This window comes from Calypte anna, chromosome 6 (assembly GCF_003957555.1).
Source record: "Calypte anna isolate BGI_N300 chromosome 6, bCalAnn1_v1.p, whole genome shotgun sequence".
Classification (NCBI taxonomy): domain Eukaryota; kingdom Metazoa; phylum Chordata; class Aves; order Apodiformes; family Trochilidae; genus Calypte; species Calypte anna.
This window is the reverse complement of record NC_044252.1, coordinates 23,070,370-23,089,312: the sequence shown is the minus strand read 5'-3', so window position 1 is coordinate 23,089,312 and position 18,943 is coordinate 23,070,370. Positions and strand designations below refer to the sequence as shown.

The 18,943-nt window shown below is 40.8% G+C and overlaps 1 protein-coding gene across 2 annotated transcripts in view; it reads left to right on the top strand.

Annotated features, from left to right (window-relative positions):
* The window catches only part of SH3PXD2A (SH3 and PX domains 2A), a 61,507-nt gene extending 49,980 nt beyond the window's left edge, over positions 1-11,527 (top strand). For both annotated transcript variants that reach the window (XM_030453649.1, XM_030453648.1), the window contains 5 exons: positions 130-247; positions 5,430-5,764; positions 6,633-6,682; positions 8,822-8,941; positions 9,072-11,527. In XM_030453649.1, the coding sequence (XP_030309509.1) occupies positions 130-247; positions 5,430-5,764; positions 6,633-6,682; positions 8,822-8,941; positions 9,072-10,967 (2,519 nt within the window). In that variant the 3' untranslated portion in view covers positions 10,968-11,527. The remainder of the gene's footprint in view (positions 1-129; positions 248-5,429; positions 5,765-6,632; positions 6,683-8,821; positions 8,942-9,071) is intronic.
* The last annotated feature ends 7,416 nt before the right edge of the window (positions 11,528-18,943 follow it).

Genomic DNA, 18,943 nt, shown 5'->3' with positions numbered 1-18,943 from the left:
CTGAGCAGGGCTCCGCCTTTTGTAATGGCCCCACGTAATCACTGCAAAACAGTTTAAAAGCAAGCAGAACAGAAAAACAGCTGGACTGATTCTGACCCTAACTGATGTTGCCTTTTCTCCCCTCACTAGAAGAGAAATATGTCACTATCCAGCCATACGCCAGCCAGGGGAAGGATGAGATTGGGTTCGAAAAAGGGGTCACCGTGGAGGTCATCCAAAAGAACCTGGAAGGATGGTGGTACATAAGGTAAAGACACCATGCAGCCAGATTGCTGCAGAACCTGTGACAATGAACTTTTCTGATTATTCACTTCATGTGTTAGCATTTAAATAATTCCTTAGAGGGGCAGGAAAGCCGAAATTGTTTATAATGCTTCTTGAAAAAATTTAAAGAAAAGGCTAAGACAGTACAATGGTGATTAAAGTAACAAACAGTGTCTGCTAAAAGCTGTGGACAATTTGAATGGGGAAATTCCTGAACTTGTAAATTATTTTATTTCTTTCTTTCAAGTTAAAAGCCTTTATCTGGGTTAAGATCTCTGAGACCTAACAAGGCTTTCTGTTATGTGCAATTGTAATGTTCTTCCAGTATAAGAGCTACTCTGCAACATATTTAAATCTAGTTATAACAATGCTGATTAGGATTCATTGAGCTGTGTGGGGCAGATAGTTGTTTTCAGGGATAAAGAGATCAGTCTGTCTGGCAGTAGCCCTTTTCCAAATTTGTTATGGTTTCAACTAATTTGACTGATTTCTGCCTGTCTACATTAGCTATTCCTAATGTCAAGGGACTGGATTCCAAGGGCAGGTGAAATTACCCTCATGCATCAGGATTTGTTTTGTGTCTGTGTGAATCCAGAAGTACTGTGACATCCCATTTCCCTTCAAACAAGAGGTGATATAACAGGTAGCTGGAAAGTGGAGTTTATCTGTCATCCAGCATAGAACATCTTTTCATCTAGTCATCTTTTTTTCCATTGAGCATGTAATTATAGTGATGACTTTCCCCCCTTTCCCTCCCCAAGCCATTTTGCTTTTGTTCGAATTTTGCTTGATTTATCCGCTATGAATGCAGGCTATGAAAATGCTGACTGAAGCACTGTTGTTGTTTTTCTTGAAGTCCCTTACTTAGAAAACTGTTTAGTTTTTTTTTTCTTCTCCCTAATGCTTCCTTAGAGGGAATAAGCTAATAAAGATAGCAATGGAGCCCAGAAGGCTCTCTAGATAGGAGGACCTAAAAAAATGCCTGCTTTTGGTCAGGTCACATTTTTTTCTCCTTTAGTCATTCACAGGAGTAGAACAGAAAGTTGCAGACTGAGAAATCAAGAGCACATCAGTTTTCTGAGGGGAGAACCATTGCAAGACATGTTTAGTGTTTTTATTGTATTCTCCTTCTGAAACGAAGCCTTATTACCAGTGTAGGTTTCCCTTTACTGTATTAACAGTTCTACTGTAACCAGAATTTCTTTTTTTCCCCATTTCCTCATACACACCTTCAGACCAACCCAAAACACACATTGTTCTATACAGAAGAATTGCATTCTGGTGACAGTGATGCTTGCTGTAGTGGCTTGAGTTGTTCCTTCATGGTGACATACTGGAAGGACAGGCACCCCATTTTGACTTCAGCAAACCCAACTTCTTGTTGAAGGGTGGTTTAGGTGTTCTTCGTGTGTGTCACAACTGTGTCTGATGTCAGCTGTCATCCTCTCTGCTGCTCTGGAGTACTATGCTGCAGTATTGCTTGAGGATTAAGCTGCTCTTAGAAACAGTTGGGCAGTTTTCCACGAGCAATATTTTGGCAAATGTTGATGCTGTGATCCACCTTGACAAGCTGGTCCTTTACAGCTTTGGTAGCTGATCTCTGGTTTCTTCTACTATTTATGAGACTTAAACTTCTCTGAATACTATTGGATGATACTTGGAGAAGGATTCGTATTCTGCAGCAATATGCTGTTCTGAGTGTTGGCTGCCTTAAAAGGAGCAACTGCTTGTGAACAGTGTGAGGGGAGAGAGATCAAGAAGATTCTGTAGCCTTGTAGCAAGAAGATCCTGTTGCTTTGTTGTCCAACAGGTTCAGTGACAGATACCAAACACACACACCAGTGTATATAAAAAAACCAAATCCAGCAGCTCGCTAATGGAATCCACCTTAAATGCATTAGGTTGTTCCACCTTAAATATGTAATTTCTCCAAATTCCTGGCCATGTACTGATCCTCATTTCCTGTCTTTTTTTTTTTCTTTTTTTCTTTTTTTCTTTTTTTTCTTTTTTTTTTCTTTCTTTTCTTTTTTTTTTTTTCTTTTCCCTTTTTTCGCCCCTAGTTTGCTTCCCTCTGGAGTAATTCCAGTGCTCTGGAGCTGGAAAGCAGATGTGACTCTCAGACTCACAGAGGCAGTTCTGACTTTTTTTTTTTTTTTTTTTTTTTTAACATTCCTATGGTTTGAATCCATTTTTTCCTTCATGTAATATTAAACAGGGAGGGTGTTAGAATAACCAAGGAACCAGATCACTACAATAATTTCTGCAACCCTCCTTCAATGCTGTAGAAGCTAGAGGCAATGTTATTGTCTTCCATTATTTTGCTGTGTGTGCATTATGTATTTTTTTTTTCTTTTTTAATGGACTCTGGAGAGGTGAAAGGAAGGCTCTGACCTTACTGTTCTACTGAATTGAGTGGATCTGTGTGCTTTTTGGATCTGTGTGCTAACAAAAGTTTTTATTTGCCTGCTTCATGTTGTGGTTTGTTCTGAGCCTGAGCTCACCTGATAAAGTGTAGTTGGGTGGTGTTAGTGGCACTGAAATGAAGAGGAATCTAGGATGGGGTTTGGAATGTCTCTAGTACATTGTGAGTATAAATGAAGGAGGTATACTTCTGGTTCAAACCTTAGATGTGAAATAAATGTCACTACCAGTTCAAGACTTCTCTGAAGCTTAATAGCAGCTACCTTAGTTCTTTCTCCTCTAAAATGGGGAGATCAAGTTGCATCTTCTAAAGTAAGGTTTGTAAAGGGCTTTGGCATTGCCAAATTCAAGGATTAAAGGCAAGCCTGTTTGACTTACATAAGTAGCTTTTATTAGTGAAGTTGCACAAATAAACTGGCAGTTGCTGGCAGCTACTGCTCAGCATTAACTTCAGGTTGAATTTACTCACTTACAGGAAGAAATAACCAGCAACAGCCTCTCTGCTGAGGCTAAGTTGCCCAGAGTTATTAAGTATCCAGCTATTGCTGCTACTGTTCATTGGGGGAAAACTATGAGATCAGAGGTGTCTGAAGCAGCAGGGTAATATGGGCTGCTCCAAATACATACAGTTGGCAGGAGAACTAAGGAGCTAGTACAGAACCTGCTTGTGGCTGCCTTTCTGATCCTAAACATGTTAAGTCCCCCACTAACTAAGATGGATGTAAACTGTTCTTTCATGCTGATTTTGCACAATCAAACTCTATTGAAAGTAACCTTTGGAAGTGCTTTGGTCAATGTGGCTTTCTCACAGATGAAAACTTTACATCTCCAGGTCAGGTGAAGTTATAAACATCCTTTAAAAAAAGTCCCTGATGTACAAGCAGTAGAATGCACTGGTCAATAGCTCTGCAAAAGGGCCATCTACTGCAAAAGCAGATGAAGCCAAAAGTCTTCAGGGCTGGAAAATGAGATATGCCTTGACACAGGGGACATGGCACATATTGAGGCCTTTTTTTCTTTTCCTTATTTTGTCTTGATTAGAGGCTTATCAGAAAAGCTTTAAAGGGGACAGGACTAAATAGATCCAAATTGTGACCTGACATAATATCAGTGGCTGTATGCTATATATTTGTTGGAAGTCAAACCAAGCCATTGCCATTTTGTAACTTGTTAGTCTCCATGTGGTAAACAAAGCTCAGAGTCTTTGGGATGCTTTGCTTTGACACCAGAATCTTTGGAAAAACTTGTCACTAAACTCTCTTAATAGGGGAAATCCTGTATCTTTGCCTTCATCTGTGATAGACAGTAAGTATGTAGAGAGAAACACCATCTTGAGTGTTCTGCCTAATCTAGATGGGAGGAAATGGCAAGATTTTGGACAGAAGGGTCTTTGGGGTCATTACTAGAAGTACAGCAGTTATATTTGGTTTGGTACAGGAAGAGTAAGGAAGAAGCCTAGGGAAGCAAGCCTACACTCCATCCTGCATTGCATTTTCCTGTCCTCCCCTCCTGTCACAGTCTTGAGTGTCTGGATTTGGTGAATGAGCCCCAGGTGTGCCCTGATGCAGAAATCTCAGAATCCAAGTGTTGGCATGACAAAGGTGCTCAGTTCCCAGAGAATGATTATCTGTTATTTCCCCACTGCCCCTGGCTCCTTTCTCTACTACCTAATGAGTCTCAATTTTCATTAGCTTTAGAGTCCTACTGTTCTAACTTTTATATTTCCTGCAGATTTCCTGAACACCAGGATTTTAATGATGCCTGCTTTCCCACTTACAGCTCAAGCGCTTGCTTTGGATATCTTGAGAGATTAAAGACAGAAAGGTTTGAGTGACTCACTCTGTAGCAAGTTAGGGTTTCATTAGGGAAAGCAGAGTTCCTTCACGTGGTCCTCCCTGGAGTCTGATTGTAATCTGCAATCCCTGCTGAGGAGTTAGGAATGGCAGGAGTTATAAAAACCATCTTCCCAAAAGCCCAGCTGTGGGAGAATGACTTCAGTTTGAAGTGCAGTATGAGCACCTCAGGCTGGTGCTCTGGGAACGTGTACTGGATTCAGGTGTCTGTTCAGATTTCCCAGTTTATTTCTTCAAATAGCCCCTAGCTTGTTCAGGCAAATAAGTCTCCATCAAAGCCATTTTTTCCTTAGTCAAATTGTTTCTCGACTTTGCAGTGCTAGAGGAAGCTGCTGTGGTTTAGGAGTCCCATATTCTTAATAGGAGAAGATGATCATACAGGATTGAGAGTTGGAAGGGGGGAAGTGTTTATTTTTATAATTGCAAAGGGAGAGGCTTGTGTGAGTACCTTCTAAATTGCAGACATACTGGGCTCTGTACACTCTTATTTTAGCCCTTTTCCATTTCGAGTTGCCACAGGAAGTATTAAAACTTAAATATTTTACTCATTTGCTTTTTTTGCTATATGGGAAAAGACTGAGTTTGCAGTACTGTCTAAACATGGCATAACAACCTGGTGAAGCCCTTTGCCTTGTGAGTAACTGTATGCAGAAGGACTTTCTTTAGCATGAGAAGTGGCTTTTAACAACAGTTCATATTTCACTGCTGACTGAGATGCCTAATTAATAAGTAATAAATGGAGACTAAGTAAAATTTTTTTTAAAAATTAGCTTATCAGATAACCAGAAATTTTGTTTTATTTTAGCATCCATCGCTTTATCCTTAGCGATTACACCTGAAATGCTTGAGAAGGATGGTTTGATGTGAAGATGTTTCCTTTTCCATCTGCAGATACCTAGGCAAAGAGGGCTGGGCCCCAGCTTCATATCTGAAGAAGGCTAAAGATGATCTTCCATCAAGGAAAAAGAACTTAACTGGGCCAGTGGAAATCATAGGAAATATCATGGAAATCAGTAACCTGCTGAACAAAAAATCATCCACTGACAAGGAAACTCAATCAGAAAATGAGACTTCAGAAACTCATATCACCAAGAAGGAAATCAGTTTGCCCATCCTGTGCAATGACTCTAATGGCAATGCTATGATGACCCCAGACAAGCATGCTTCCAAACTGGCCCAGGGATCCCCAGCAATAGCAAGGATAGCACCACAAAGAGCTCAAATAAGTAAGGCATTAAAGTAGCCTGTATTTCCACTGACATTCAATGAATCCTTGTTTTCTGCCTTTCAGGACTGGCACTGCCTGTCAGCTAAGGTTTCATGCACCCTGGCCTTATAGCTAAGTCCACATAAGCAGATCTTTTCATTCTCTGTGGATCTGCAGCAGAGACCCCAGTCCTTCATTCGCAGTGATAAAATTTAACTCACTTTATCCAGGACTGGCTGGTTCTTCTTTATCTTAGGCAGTATGCTTTTGCTTTTTTGTTGTTTGTTTTGTGTTTTTTTTCCCCAGAAGAGATTTTTTTCCCTTTGCAGGCTCCAAAATTACCCCACCTCAATACTGTGAATGCTGTGCCAGTGTTTTAAAGTCAAGGACACCACCTAAGTCTTCTCTTGCATTTGTTCTGCTCTTTTCTGGGGGCATGTTGCTATAATGTTTTTACTACTTCATCTGCAAAATGCAGATGATAACACTACTCTGTGTGAGGAATGACAAGGTAATATGATAGAGGACAGTGTGACTGTTATTAATTTAGTGGATTATTTTTACTGCTAGCGGAAAACTGTGTATTAAGCCAATTCTTTGCTGGCCAATCTCCAATAGATCTGGTCAGTTCCAACAGAAAATACAATCGACTACTTTCTGGCAGTGATTTCCTCTTAAATATGCTGGCTGAGCTGAATAGCTAAGCTGCCTTGGTATTTCTAATATACCCTCATAACTTCCTATCTTGTTTCATAGAGGTGCCTTCAATATTGCAAATACTGACTTCACATATTCTCAATCTATGTAACAACAGAGAGCTGCAGAAGAATGTGTTTAACTGTACTTAATGAAGTTAAATAAACCCTCTCCTCTCTCTTTCTTCTCAGGTTCTCCAAATCTAAGAACAAGGCCGCCCCCCCGAAGAGAATCCAGTCTGGTTTGTATTGTTTTATGGTATATATTATCAGGGAGAGTAGGTGTGTGGGTGCTTTATGAGACTTCCTGTGGCTGTACAAGGTGGGGGGTTAGCTGAGAATTCCTTTATTTGCATGCCTGTTCATTTTATTGTTTAAGAATTGAGCAGACATCTGGACATCCTAACTTTAACTGGGGATTCCTGTTTTTCAAAATACTGTCCTAGCTAAGCAGGTTTTGAACTGGAGGGAGAACATCGTAAAAGCCACTGTGTTCTGTGAATGAGCACTGTAGCCCATTTGGTTGACTCAGAAGGTCCAAAGTTCTTCTGCATGTGTTGACCACAGACTGGATCTTTTGGCCTTCTGTTGTTTTTAACAACCGGGAATGTCTCCGCTCCTTCCACTGCTGCCATCTTTGATGTGGCTAAGTTTCACTCTTGTGTATGCTTAAAATGACCTGGTATCTTATGGAAGGATGTGTGACCTCACATGATGGTTTATTCTCAAGGCTAGAATTTTGGAAGTTTGGACCAGTCTGAGATTAGGACTGTAATCTTCAGATAGGAACTATTTAGTAATCTATTTGCACAAAAGTCATGCTAATTACTTTTTTATAATTAGGCAGTTTAATCTTTTCTGTACTCTTTATGAGCAGTATGTGACTTTTAACTTCTCTATCATCTGAGATACTCCTTAACTAACTAGATTAATAGCGTACTAGCATTTTCTTCCCATTTCTCTTTGCATTATTTTAATTTAGACCTTGTTTTGGCAAGACTACTCCACTTAATCTCATGCTAAAAGTAACAGTGATAGTATATGTGTAACTCTGAAGATGTCTGCTGTTTCCAATTATCTTCATTTAATCCAAATCATCCTATTATCTGAAGGCATTTTATTATGCTGCACTTCTGCTGTATTTCAGCATTTATAGTGCAGAAACATCCAATTATAGCAATGTTAGACATGGTTCCTAAGGTGCTGTGATGCATTCTCTGTGAAATGCCACATGCTGTGCCTGATGAAACATAGCTTGTTAGTTAGAATGAGGATATCTTAGAAATGAGGGAGCACATCAATAAGGCACAGAGTGCAATTTTTCTTTCTCCCATCAATGGCTTAGGATCCTTTCATGTCTGGTTGTCCTGGGTCTCTGTGGCAGGTCTGACCCATGTTCAAGAAACCCTGACATACTGACATAACTCTTGTGTTAGAACCATAGGCAGTGAAGTGCAGGGGCTGTGAAGCTTCACCATCATCTGCTTGTTCTGTATTGAGTGAGGTGCTAAGCTGAAAAGCCTTCTATAATTAAATTTTTGAAAGGACACTTATCTCATTTATCACCTCAAAAATAATTGAGAAATCTCTAAAATGTGACACCTTAAAGGCAATTAGCTTTTAGAGGAGTTTGGTATGCTTCCAGAATGGCTGTGAATAGTAATGCCCTGCTCCTCCTCTGTGCAATTAAAATGCAGATTCTGTGGGGATAGAGTGGAGATTCTGGGTCTCTGATATGGGAAGGAACTGGAATCTTTTGATCCTACAGTAAAGTCCTTCCTTTCTCTTATCACTTTAGCTGAGCAAAGCTTCTCATTAGATACCTGTGATATTATACTTGTTTCTTGCTATAACAGATGCCCTTTAGCTCATATCACTGAATATTTCAGATTGTTTAACAATCCAGCAGCTGATTAAAAGCAGTTATTTATTAGCATTACGTTTTAAGGTAGGGTATTTGATGACAGGCAGAATATATGTACAGGTCTGTTGGAATGCAAGTTTCTACAGTTGTGGCAAGCCATCCAGAACTGAGTCAGTCTGGACAAAATCTCAGAGTAAAAGGCCTGTTGTTACTGTGACTGGAAAGGCAGCTCATTCTTTATGGCCCATCAGTAAAATGTTTTATTGTTCAAGTACAGATTATCACAGTTTTAATAGCTGGTGAAGGCGGCAGAAACAGTGCCTATTTTGAAAGACTTCTCTTTTGTGGCTGATCTCAATACATCAGTTTCCACACTGGAGAATTTGGAAGTTATCATTAGGAAGCAGCACCAGAATAAGGAAGAGTTTTAGTGAATAGAGGTAAATATTTTTCATACTGGTGTTCAGCCCACTGTTACTTTGGTTTAATTGAAAAAAAACCTGTCTCTTTTCAATAGGGTTTTCAGTTGCCCAAACCACCAGAGCCACCCTCTGTGGAAGTGGAATACTACACCATTGCAGAGTTCCAGTCATGTATCTCTGATGGCATAAGCTTTCGTGGAGGACAAAAAGCAGAGGTAAGTTCTAATAATGCATCTTGAAAAATTGTAAAATTTGGCTGTTTCAAGGGACTGTATCAAAAGGGAAGAAGTGGAAAGCAACTGGTTGAGATTATTGTCTAAATGACATACCCTTGTCATCTCCTAGGTAATAGAAAAGAATTCTGGTGGGTGGTGGTACGTGCAGATTGGAGAGAAGGAAGGATGGGCTCCAGCATCTTATATTGATAAGAGGAAGAAGCCAAATTTAAACAGAAGAACCAGTACTTTAACCCGCCCAAAAGTTCCTCCCCCAGCACCTCCCAGTAAACCAAAAGACTCTGAAGAAGGAACAAATCCTGTAACAGTTTCTTCAGGAGATAACCAGGACTCTCCCCACAAGCTGAAATATGAAGAACCTGAGTATGATGTGCCCGCCTTTGGCTTTGACTCAGAGTGTGACGTCAGTGAAAGTCATCGTGAAGAGGGCACTCCTGAAAAACGACTGTTTCAGCCCCTTAAGCCCTCTCCTGTGTCATCACTTCAAAAAGCAAAGTTCAAAGTAGGAGAATCTTCAGAAGATGTTGCTCATGAAGAAGAGACCATCTATGAGAATGAGGGATTCAGGCGTTATGTGGAAGATGTTTCATCCAATAAGGAATCTAGTGGAGACTCAGATTCTCAGAAAAGCTCCTCTCTCTCCTTGATCCGAATGAATTCTCCATGTTCCAGCTCTCCTAAATCATCACTTGTGAAGCTCAAGACAGACAAAAACTTTCAGCCTGATCTTGGAAAATGCCTCTATTCCAGGAGTGAGGAGACAAAACCAAGGTCAGCTTCAGATGTTGGCTTACGCAGTATGCCAAGAACAAGTATGAAGAAAGAGCCTGGGCAGAGTCCTTCCATTAGAGCAAAGCCAATTGTTAGGCCCAAACCCTTCCTGAACAAGGCAGACTCTCAAAGCCAAGAAAAGATGGATATCAGCACTTTAAGGCGTCAGCTGAGGCCAACTGGGCAACTCAGAGGTGGACTTAAGGGTTCAAGAAGTGAAGAGTCTGAGAGCCTGCCCCCAACAGCTTCTGAGAACCAAGATGATCCTGTTAGGAGGAGCTCAGCTGATCTCATTACAGCTCCTTCCCATGGCATTTTCTGCTCTAGCCATCCAGCCAAAGCTGAGCAAGAAAATTACTCCAGATGTTTCTATGTGACCACTGATTCATATCAAAAGGCACAGGATTCTGAAATTTGCTTCCCAGCAGGAGTAGAAGTGGAAGTGCTGGAAAAGCAAGCCAGTGGGTGGTGGTACTTGAAATATGGAGACATGGAAGGCTGGGCTCCTTCCCATTATTTGGCTCTCCCTGATAACCAGCAAGAAACCACATCAGCAGAGACCGATGCCTCATTTGCCAGGAACAGGAAAAATGAAAGTAAGTCAAACAGTTTAGAGAAGATAGAGAAAAGGGTTCAGGCTTTGAACACCATCAACCAGAGCAAACGCACAACACCACCTATTCCAAGCAAACCTCCTGGTGGTTTTTCAAAAACATCAGGGCCAGTCAAAATGAGAAATGGTGTGAAGCAACTTGCTGTCCGACCACAGTCAGTGTTTGTGTCTGCACCACCGAAGGATAACAACTTGTCATGCTCCTTGCGCAGAAATGAGTCTTTAACAGCTACAGATCACCTGAGGACCATCCGTCGGAATTCCTCCTTCAGCAACACTCGGTCACAGCCTGGGGACACAAAGGGAAAGCAGCCTGAGAGGTCAGGTACAGAGGGCTCAGAGACCACGTCCAACCTCCCCACCCAGAGGAATGGGATTCCTGTATCCACGGTTAGACCAAAGCCCATTGAGAAATCCCAGTTCATCCACAACAATCTTAAGGACATCTATGTTTCCATTGCAGACTATGAAGGTGATGAGGAGACTGCAGGGTTTCAGGAAGGTGTCTGCATGGAGGTCCTTGAAAGGAACCCAAATGGCTGGTGGTACTGCCAGATCATGAATGGTGTGAAGCCTTTCAAAGGCTGGGTGCCCTCAAATTACTTGGAGAAAAAGAACTAATATTGCAATATCTTTAACCTCCCTAATTTATGCTATTCCTGCTGTGTACATATGGAAAAAAAAATTGCTACACAAAAAGACATTTCCCCATGCTCCAGTTTATACAAAAGGGACAAAGGAGTCTATGCTGTGGACAAATCTGCCATGTTCTGGAGAGGTTTGTGGGGTTAACAGGTCGTAAGCAATTACGAGGAAAATGCAGCGTAGTCAAATGCTGTTTTGTGATGTTGTTGATAATCTTGTATGTGTAACAGGGTATGACATCCCATCTTTCCCATTATTGATGAGAAACCAAATGTGTGCCTTTTGTGAGAGAGAAATACACATGCATCTACTTGGGGAGTTTTGTGCCAAACTGTTTTACAACCTTGGCTCCCTTTTTCCTCATTCTTGTCCATACATGGAATACCCTGGATGCTTTTTCACAACTTACAGTGAGAAGTGAATTGGCGTTTTTGAAACACGGAGGGACTCTAATCCTCTGAAGATGTTCCCCTTTGGTTTTTTTTTTTCTTTTTTTTTTTCATTTTTACTGTTCTCAACAGTTCGTTGGTCCTGAGTTGGAGCCTTTTCATCATGGAGAGATTTGGTATCAGACTACAGCTGTGTTTTCTTGTTACTGATAACTCACAGGAAAAGGCAAATCACTTGGTGTTGGTTGAGGGCTTTTTGTTTCCTTTTGTTCTGTCTTGCTCTTTGAGTTGAGATTTCAGGTGTTCTAGGGCAGCAATGCCTACTGGTGCTTGTCAAAACAAACTCACAGCCCCATGCTTAAGCACATCAATTACGTTGTAGGCTCCATATTTGGTTCTGTGCCTGACTCCTGCCAGGTAATCCTGATCGATTTTCTTCCCAGAGCTGGGTTTCTCAAAACTTTATAATATTATAATGTGCAGAAGACCCTTAAGACACTGAAGACAAAGCTGTCAAATGCATTACTTCTGATTTTGCAATATGGTCCCAAACCAAGCTTGCTGACGGCTGGCAGGGCCCACCACGGGTTTAGTTAGAAATAGCCATAACCTTCTGCAACATCCGTGTTTACAATGAGGGAGGGTGGGAGGGAAGCCATCAAACTCAGTCTGCACATCCTTAATTTGTATATTTTTGGGTAATTGATTTTCTGTGTTTTGTTTTTGTCTTTTCTGTGCATTCTGGGTTTACTTCTGTGTGTGTGTGTGTTGTGTGTGTGTTGTTTTACCAGAAGAGACTTAAAACTGAAATAGGAACCAAATATGTGTTTCTGTTCCCCCTTAAATCCAAAAAGTTCATTTGTACTGGAAAGCGTGCCTGGGCTTCTCAGGCTCAGAGATTTAGTATCAAAGCAATTAGGTCTACAATGCATCTTACCAGAAAGCTGCCTCCAGTTCCATTTTTTTTGCCTTTCTTAACTCCTACTTAGAAACATGGCACACTGTAGGGGTTGTATGGTGAGAAATGGAGGAGGCAGCCATAGGAATAGGCTCTAAATATGGAGGTAGCCAGCATGTGTACTGTAAACAGCATTGGCTAAACCCATACTGTACTGGAGGAAATCATGGCTCTTGTTTTGTTCTATTTTTTGGTTTTGTTTTGTTTTTTTTTCTAATGGCCTTGTTAATCACTGAAGATCAATACTAGGTTCCTTTAAACAATAGGCAGTGTTGTAAATCTGTTTTAAGGGAAAAGGGGCAGACCATTTCACTACTGGCTTACACCAAATGATACATGCCCTTTTTTCTGCCAGAGCTTCATACTGATTTGGCTTGGGAAGTAAAAGTTATAAAGGCTCTAAAATAGCTGGGATCAATGGGCTGAGTAAAATATCACAAAAATATCATGTGTTATTGGGGATGTTTCTCTGCCAAAAAAAATTTACACAATTTATACGTTGTTCTTGTCTTTATTATTTTATGTGCGTGTGTATGGTTTGGGTTTTTTATTAATTTCCATGATAACATTGAGAGAGTTGCCTTATAGCTAGCCTGACTGATGTCCTTTTGGTAGCTGAAACAACATCCAAGTGCAACAGCTACCTACAAACTGTGCTGTGGTTAAAGCAGCTCTCTGTGTCCAATGGGGGAGGGAGGGTGTTGGGTTGGGATCCCTTTTAATTGTGGTGGCAGGAGAAGGAGGTGTATCTGCACAACAGCTCATGTCACAGTGTGTAGGGCCCTCTTTATACTTTACATCTTTCCATATAATGTATATATCCAGTTAGCTACATCTTACTGGATCTGTATCTGAGGCATTGAGGCCCTGTCTCTCATACTTCTCCCCATTTTTAGTTGTACTAATATGGTAGCAGCCATAAAAGGCTGCTGGAGCTGTTGTGAGATAATAATAGAAGTATTTTATTCTTCTGCTGGACAGTATTAAATAGAGCAATACATAGAGTTATCTGCTAGATTGCAGTACTAATAGTAGTGACTTAGTGATTCGTATTAATGTTGTAATGATTTATTTTAACAATAATGATGCGGAAGTGGTTCATTATTTTGAATTAATGCACTTTAACAATAAAAGAAACCAAAATGGAAGCCAATACAGAGAACTAAGTGCATTATTTAAAGGTGCAGTATATAATTATAATTTTCTTGAAGCACATATTTATTAAGAATTAACTTATTATTTAAAATATTCTAAAGTCTTTTTTAAAGACATTCCCACTAGGTCATCTTTTTGGGGGGATGCAAAAGCACAGCTCCCAGATCTTCTGCATTGAGCCACTGAATTCTCTGAGTATGGTGCAGTGTGATATGAGCCCCTACCCAGGAAGAGGAAAGCAGCACACAGGTGGGAGAGCCAGGACTACTATAATATTCGCACTTGCATCCAGGAAGGCCAAGCCCAGAGCACTCATCTGCTGGACTCCTTGCAGGGTTTGGAGTGGCAAAAGCCATTTTTGGCAGGCGGGTGGTGGTGCCAGGTGCCTTGCACGAGGCTGGTTCCCGGTGGATGCAAGGCTTGACATGAGGCTCAGGTTAGCGTGAGGACTTTGGGATCTGCCTGTGGAACATGGGTCAGCTCAGTAACAGATGGCAGTCTGTCCCAAAGCTCCCTTTTCCACCTACTGACCTGCTTCTCCAGCTCTGGCTTTTGCCAGGAGCTGGTTTGCTGAGCTGCAAGTGGTGCAGGGGATAGCAGACTGAGTGTGCCTGCAGGACTGCCAGGATTTTCTCAAGCAGCAGCCCAGTGCCTATAGCTCAATTGCTCCTTTATCCCATCTCAAGGGTTTCATGGCTGCCTGAGGACAGGTCAAAAGCTGTAGATGTGCTGCAAAGGTATGCTCCTGGCCTTCTTCCTCCCTCTGTCCCCACCTGCACCAGCAAAAAGGATATGGTGTAAATGACCTACTCAATGCTAGAAATGAATGTGAGCCACTGCCTGCTGGGAGAGCTTGGGTTTGGGCTTCCCTTTATTTGGTAGCTGTTCTGACTGCTTGTGTTTAAAAGGGCCCTTTTAAAGCAAACATTCCCCAATGCAGTTTTTTCCCCTGTGCATTTACCATTGTCAATGCATCTCTCACTGATGTCTTTCTTTTTTAATTATTATTCTTTCAACTGAGAGATACCAGGAAGATATTATTATTTTTCTTTTTCCATTGGCAAGCACCTAGATGTAGTCAGCTCCGCTGATACCCAAAATAGCAAGCCCTTTCCACTGTTAGCTGTGAAACAAAGAGAAAGGCCTTTAAACTAAATCAGAAAAGCTGACTGCAGGGTAGGAAAGCCTGGCAGGATGCCTCAAAGGACAATGTAGTGCTGTAAGTGTTTTAGCTCTTTCTAAAATGTTAATGTTTTCCTTAGCTTTATTTACTAAATTGTCAAAACTGACACTGGGATCAAGAGCAATATTTAAATGTAACATACACCTCAGTGAACACTCAATGCAGAAATCAATAGTACTGTTAAATTTCTCTATTTCTGGTTAATCCTTGAAGCAGATGGTTAGCAGAAGAGCTCTGCAGGCTTGGGCAAAGCCATTTGCAGGCAGAAGGGAGCCCTCCTCCGGGGGAGGAGGTGGCTGCTGACACCGCCTTGCTCTCACCCACTGTCTGTGCTTTCCAAAAAATACTGAATTTGGACCAGCAGAAATTCCAAACTTCAAAGCCAGAGAACAAAATTGAGAATGTGAAAATTGTTTGCTGTATACTGCAACTTTAATAATAATGAGCACTTCTGAGTTCGTTATTGAGGTTTATATAATGCCTGAAAAGATTAATTGCTGGTTTCTCTTGTCTCCCCTTTCAAAACTGTTCCTTGTAACAGCAAGAGTTGTACCTTTCTGTTAGCAGCCCTTCACCATGGGAGGCAGTTCCTGTTGTTTCAGCTCTTGGAAATTGCAATGGCTGGGTGTAGTCAGACACACCAGGCCTTTGCAAGCCTAATTTTTCAAGGTAAAAGAGACGACGGGCACATGTCCGGATACTTAACTGATGTGTCGACAGGAAGTTTTTCAATTGATGCATACATTAATAGCAAATACACAATAATGAAGGACTGAAATTGGCTCACAGTTAGATCAGCACAGGTAAAGCTAAAAATGGGGTTTGGCCCTTGTGGATATGCACCCCGAAGACTCCTTCTGTTATGATGCTATAAATTTGACGAAGGCATTATATAATTATTTTCATCACTTTCAGATCTTAATGAATCGTATTTATTGTAATATATATTCAATTGGCTTTCATCAGTTAAAAAGAAATTTACTGCTTTTATCTTATATGAAAACAAGGGAATTTGATAAAGCATTCATTATTTTTCATATTACTAGTATTACAGAATAGAACTAGTACTATTTAATTTTAGGTCTTCATAGCTAGCTTTTAATAACTCATATTTTCCTGTGTTGTATCCTATTATTTTTTCTATTTTTTCCCAAATACTCTGCATTCTGAGAAAAGAGCAATCCAATGTGGATAAGTGCAATATTCATAGAATAAACAGGCCCCTCATCCAGGACTTGGAGTGGAACGTGCAGTGTGAAATGTTTGCAATTCTCTATTCATGCACTCTTAGAGGAAGGGAAAATGCAGGGAAGGAGGCAGCTGGATGAAAATAGGACCCTTGGGGTAGGTAGGGACTGATAGCTGAAGTAGTTTGGGGTGGGAGTGGCTGCTTTTCATTAAAAAAGCATCAGCTGTTACTGAAAAATACAAGGATTATAAAGCATGACAGGATTATGTATGAATGTGTGTTAACATCCTTATCAGTACAGGACTTCTGAGCTATGCTTGAAACACTCTATATGTCATCGATGCATGATACTGTCTTCTGGTATGTCTGCTGCTTTACATCCTCTGTTATGCTTCAGAATCAATGATAACTTCAGAAGGCAAAATAATTCTGCTGGTTCAGAATCCCAAGTTTTGATACTGTATTGTTACTTATATTTATTGCAAGAACTACGGGAATATTTTACAGGTCCTCATTTCTTTTTCTTTCCTTATTGTTTACTTAAGAAAAGAAGTCCCCATTTTATCTGGGTTAGTTGTCACCTGCAGAATTTCACCGCTGATTGACACAGAAATCTTGGCTTCAGATTTCTTATCTTGCAAAGGTTGATCTCTCAGGTCCAAATAAGTTGACCAGAACTTTACTCTTCAAAAGACATTTTGTCTTAAATTCTGTTTTGAATGTAGGGAGAACTTCCATGGTTCCAAAATAATGTGATTTTCAGGTAGCAGCAAAATCTACTACCTTTGAAAAACTGGACTTTTTTTTCATAAGATGCAAGTGAAATGTGAAAGCATTTGATTTTCTGAGCTCTGGGAACTGCATTTCCTTTGGCTCTAGTTCATGTCCCTGAAGAGGGGGTTTTTGTCCTGCTGTTCTTAAACTTGTCAGAAAAAGCCTTAATATTATCACATTTTGCAATCAAACAGAAAAAAATGAAACCAATTCTGCAGCTGTACTAAAACTATCATTTATATTCTTTTGGAAAAGCTCTAATACTTTACAAATTAATCTGGCTTTGAGGAACCAATTTAATTCTTTCATGTGCTCTTGTCTAAAGTGTCAAGAAGTCCATGAGTGTCAATAGAGTTAGACTGACAGAAGATACACAGTGGAGCAAAGCACTTTGCAGTCTTTCAGCATGGACCATTCTCAGCAAAAGCAAGCACTGTGCACTCTGTTCCTCCACCTCTAAAGGGTGAATGGGACTGCTGAGCCTCGGTGCTGCTATGCCATGATCCACTTCTCTGCAGGTCTTGCAGCTTTTTGAAACCAACTGGAGCTTTGCTGCTATTTGCAGGTGGCTTCCCATCACTGGCAGCTCCTTCTCTGGCAACTTCAGATGCTATTTAACTGTGTAGTGAAATGCTGTGTGTAAATGCAATGTTTGATAGCTCCTGACAGTACAAAGGTAATGGTCTGAGAGCAAATGTTTAGGTAAGTTATTTTATTTTCACTTGCTTTTAGTTGCTTGGTAGAAGCAGGGACCACCTAGGTGGTGATGCATGGGGAATGTGTCTGCACACTTGAACTGTTTGGCCTTTGCTAGCTTGGCCCAATGCTTGTATTTCTCCTTCTTTCCCTCTGTGCTGCTCAGTAGTCATGCCTGTTGTGTGTGTCTGTAATTTCAAATGAAGTACTGTATGTAGGGCTGTATCCAGAAGCCCCACCAAGTCAGTTGTCTTCGGGTTGGGATATAGGTTGCTGTTGCTTTTCCTCTCCATCTTAGACCCAACATGGAGCAAAGCACAGATATCTGTAAAAGTCACCCAAAACTCCTCCTTGGGTGTCATTTTTGTGGGATCTGCATGCATTGCTAAGGGTTGAGGGAGGGGATTGTTTTCTCCTTGGTGCCCTCACATCAGGGCTTGGGTTCTGCAGTGATCCCTGGAACAAAAACTGCACTGTGTGCGGACCTGAGTGACATAGGCAGAACAAATTAGTTTCTTCCATTTTATAATGTCAGGGCTGGGCTGGTCCCATCAACAATGTTCTTCATTTGTTCTTGCATCAAGGTAGCATTAATTTTAGTTGGAGAGTGCAATTTTTTCATTTGTTTTGTGTTTGTTTTTTAATAAATAAATTTGGCTCAAAGCTTCACACTGGCGTTTTACAGACCTGTTCTTGTCAGCATAAGCCACGACTGTCCTGAGTTGAGAATCCTGTTTGTTACTGAATCAAAATAATGGGAATTATGTTGATAATTTGGAAGGAAAAGAAGAGGTATCTATATTAGCAGGGGAGGGATAAATAAACCTTGAGAAAAAAATATGTTAAGCCCATAAGTTATTTGGTGTGACACTGCAGGTGCTTTCTCTGTGTAGATGGTTTTAATACATCACTGCTCTGTGTTAGGATTTTTCGTTGTTGAGAAAAGTTGCGTTTTTCACCCTGTGATACACTATGACAATCTGCATCCTGAAGCAAATGATCCACCAAAGACAGACAAACGTGGGTTATGTGTGTGTTGGGACAGTTTGTGTGTTCTGGGAGATAGCAATACACTGAGGTTCAGCTGAGGGAGCAGGCATGAGTGGCTCTTCCAGGGCTGCCTGCATTGGCACCCTGTGGAACACCCTTGTGCTAGTAGCACTTCTGGGGAAATGCTGGGGTTTTTACACTTGGCACTGTAGGAGGATTTTCATGCTATAACAATTAATATTTAAAAGAAAATCAGGCTTCTCCAGGTACTCCCATTCAAGGCTGTGTTAGTAACTCTGTATTTCATACCTTAAATTTAAACAATGTAAGAGCCTTCTCTGTGCTAACAGTTGTCCTGGGGCTTGAGAGCTTGCTCTTGAACTGCTTCTAGGTCACCAGGGATGTGTCAATAAAACAAAATTCCATCATCACCCTTGGGATTTAGCCTGGGGGATCATCAAATTATCTTCTGACTCTGGGCCCCCTTAAATGTCCAGATTTCATTTACTTCCATCCCCCTAGAAGCAGGACAGGAGAGAATAATACAGTCAGTGTAACTTAGCCTGTAATAATTAGTAAACTGGAACAAATAAAAAGGAATTTAAAATCTTTTTTAAA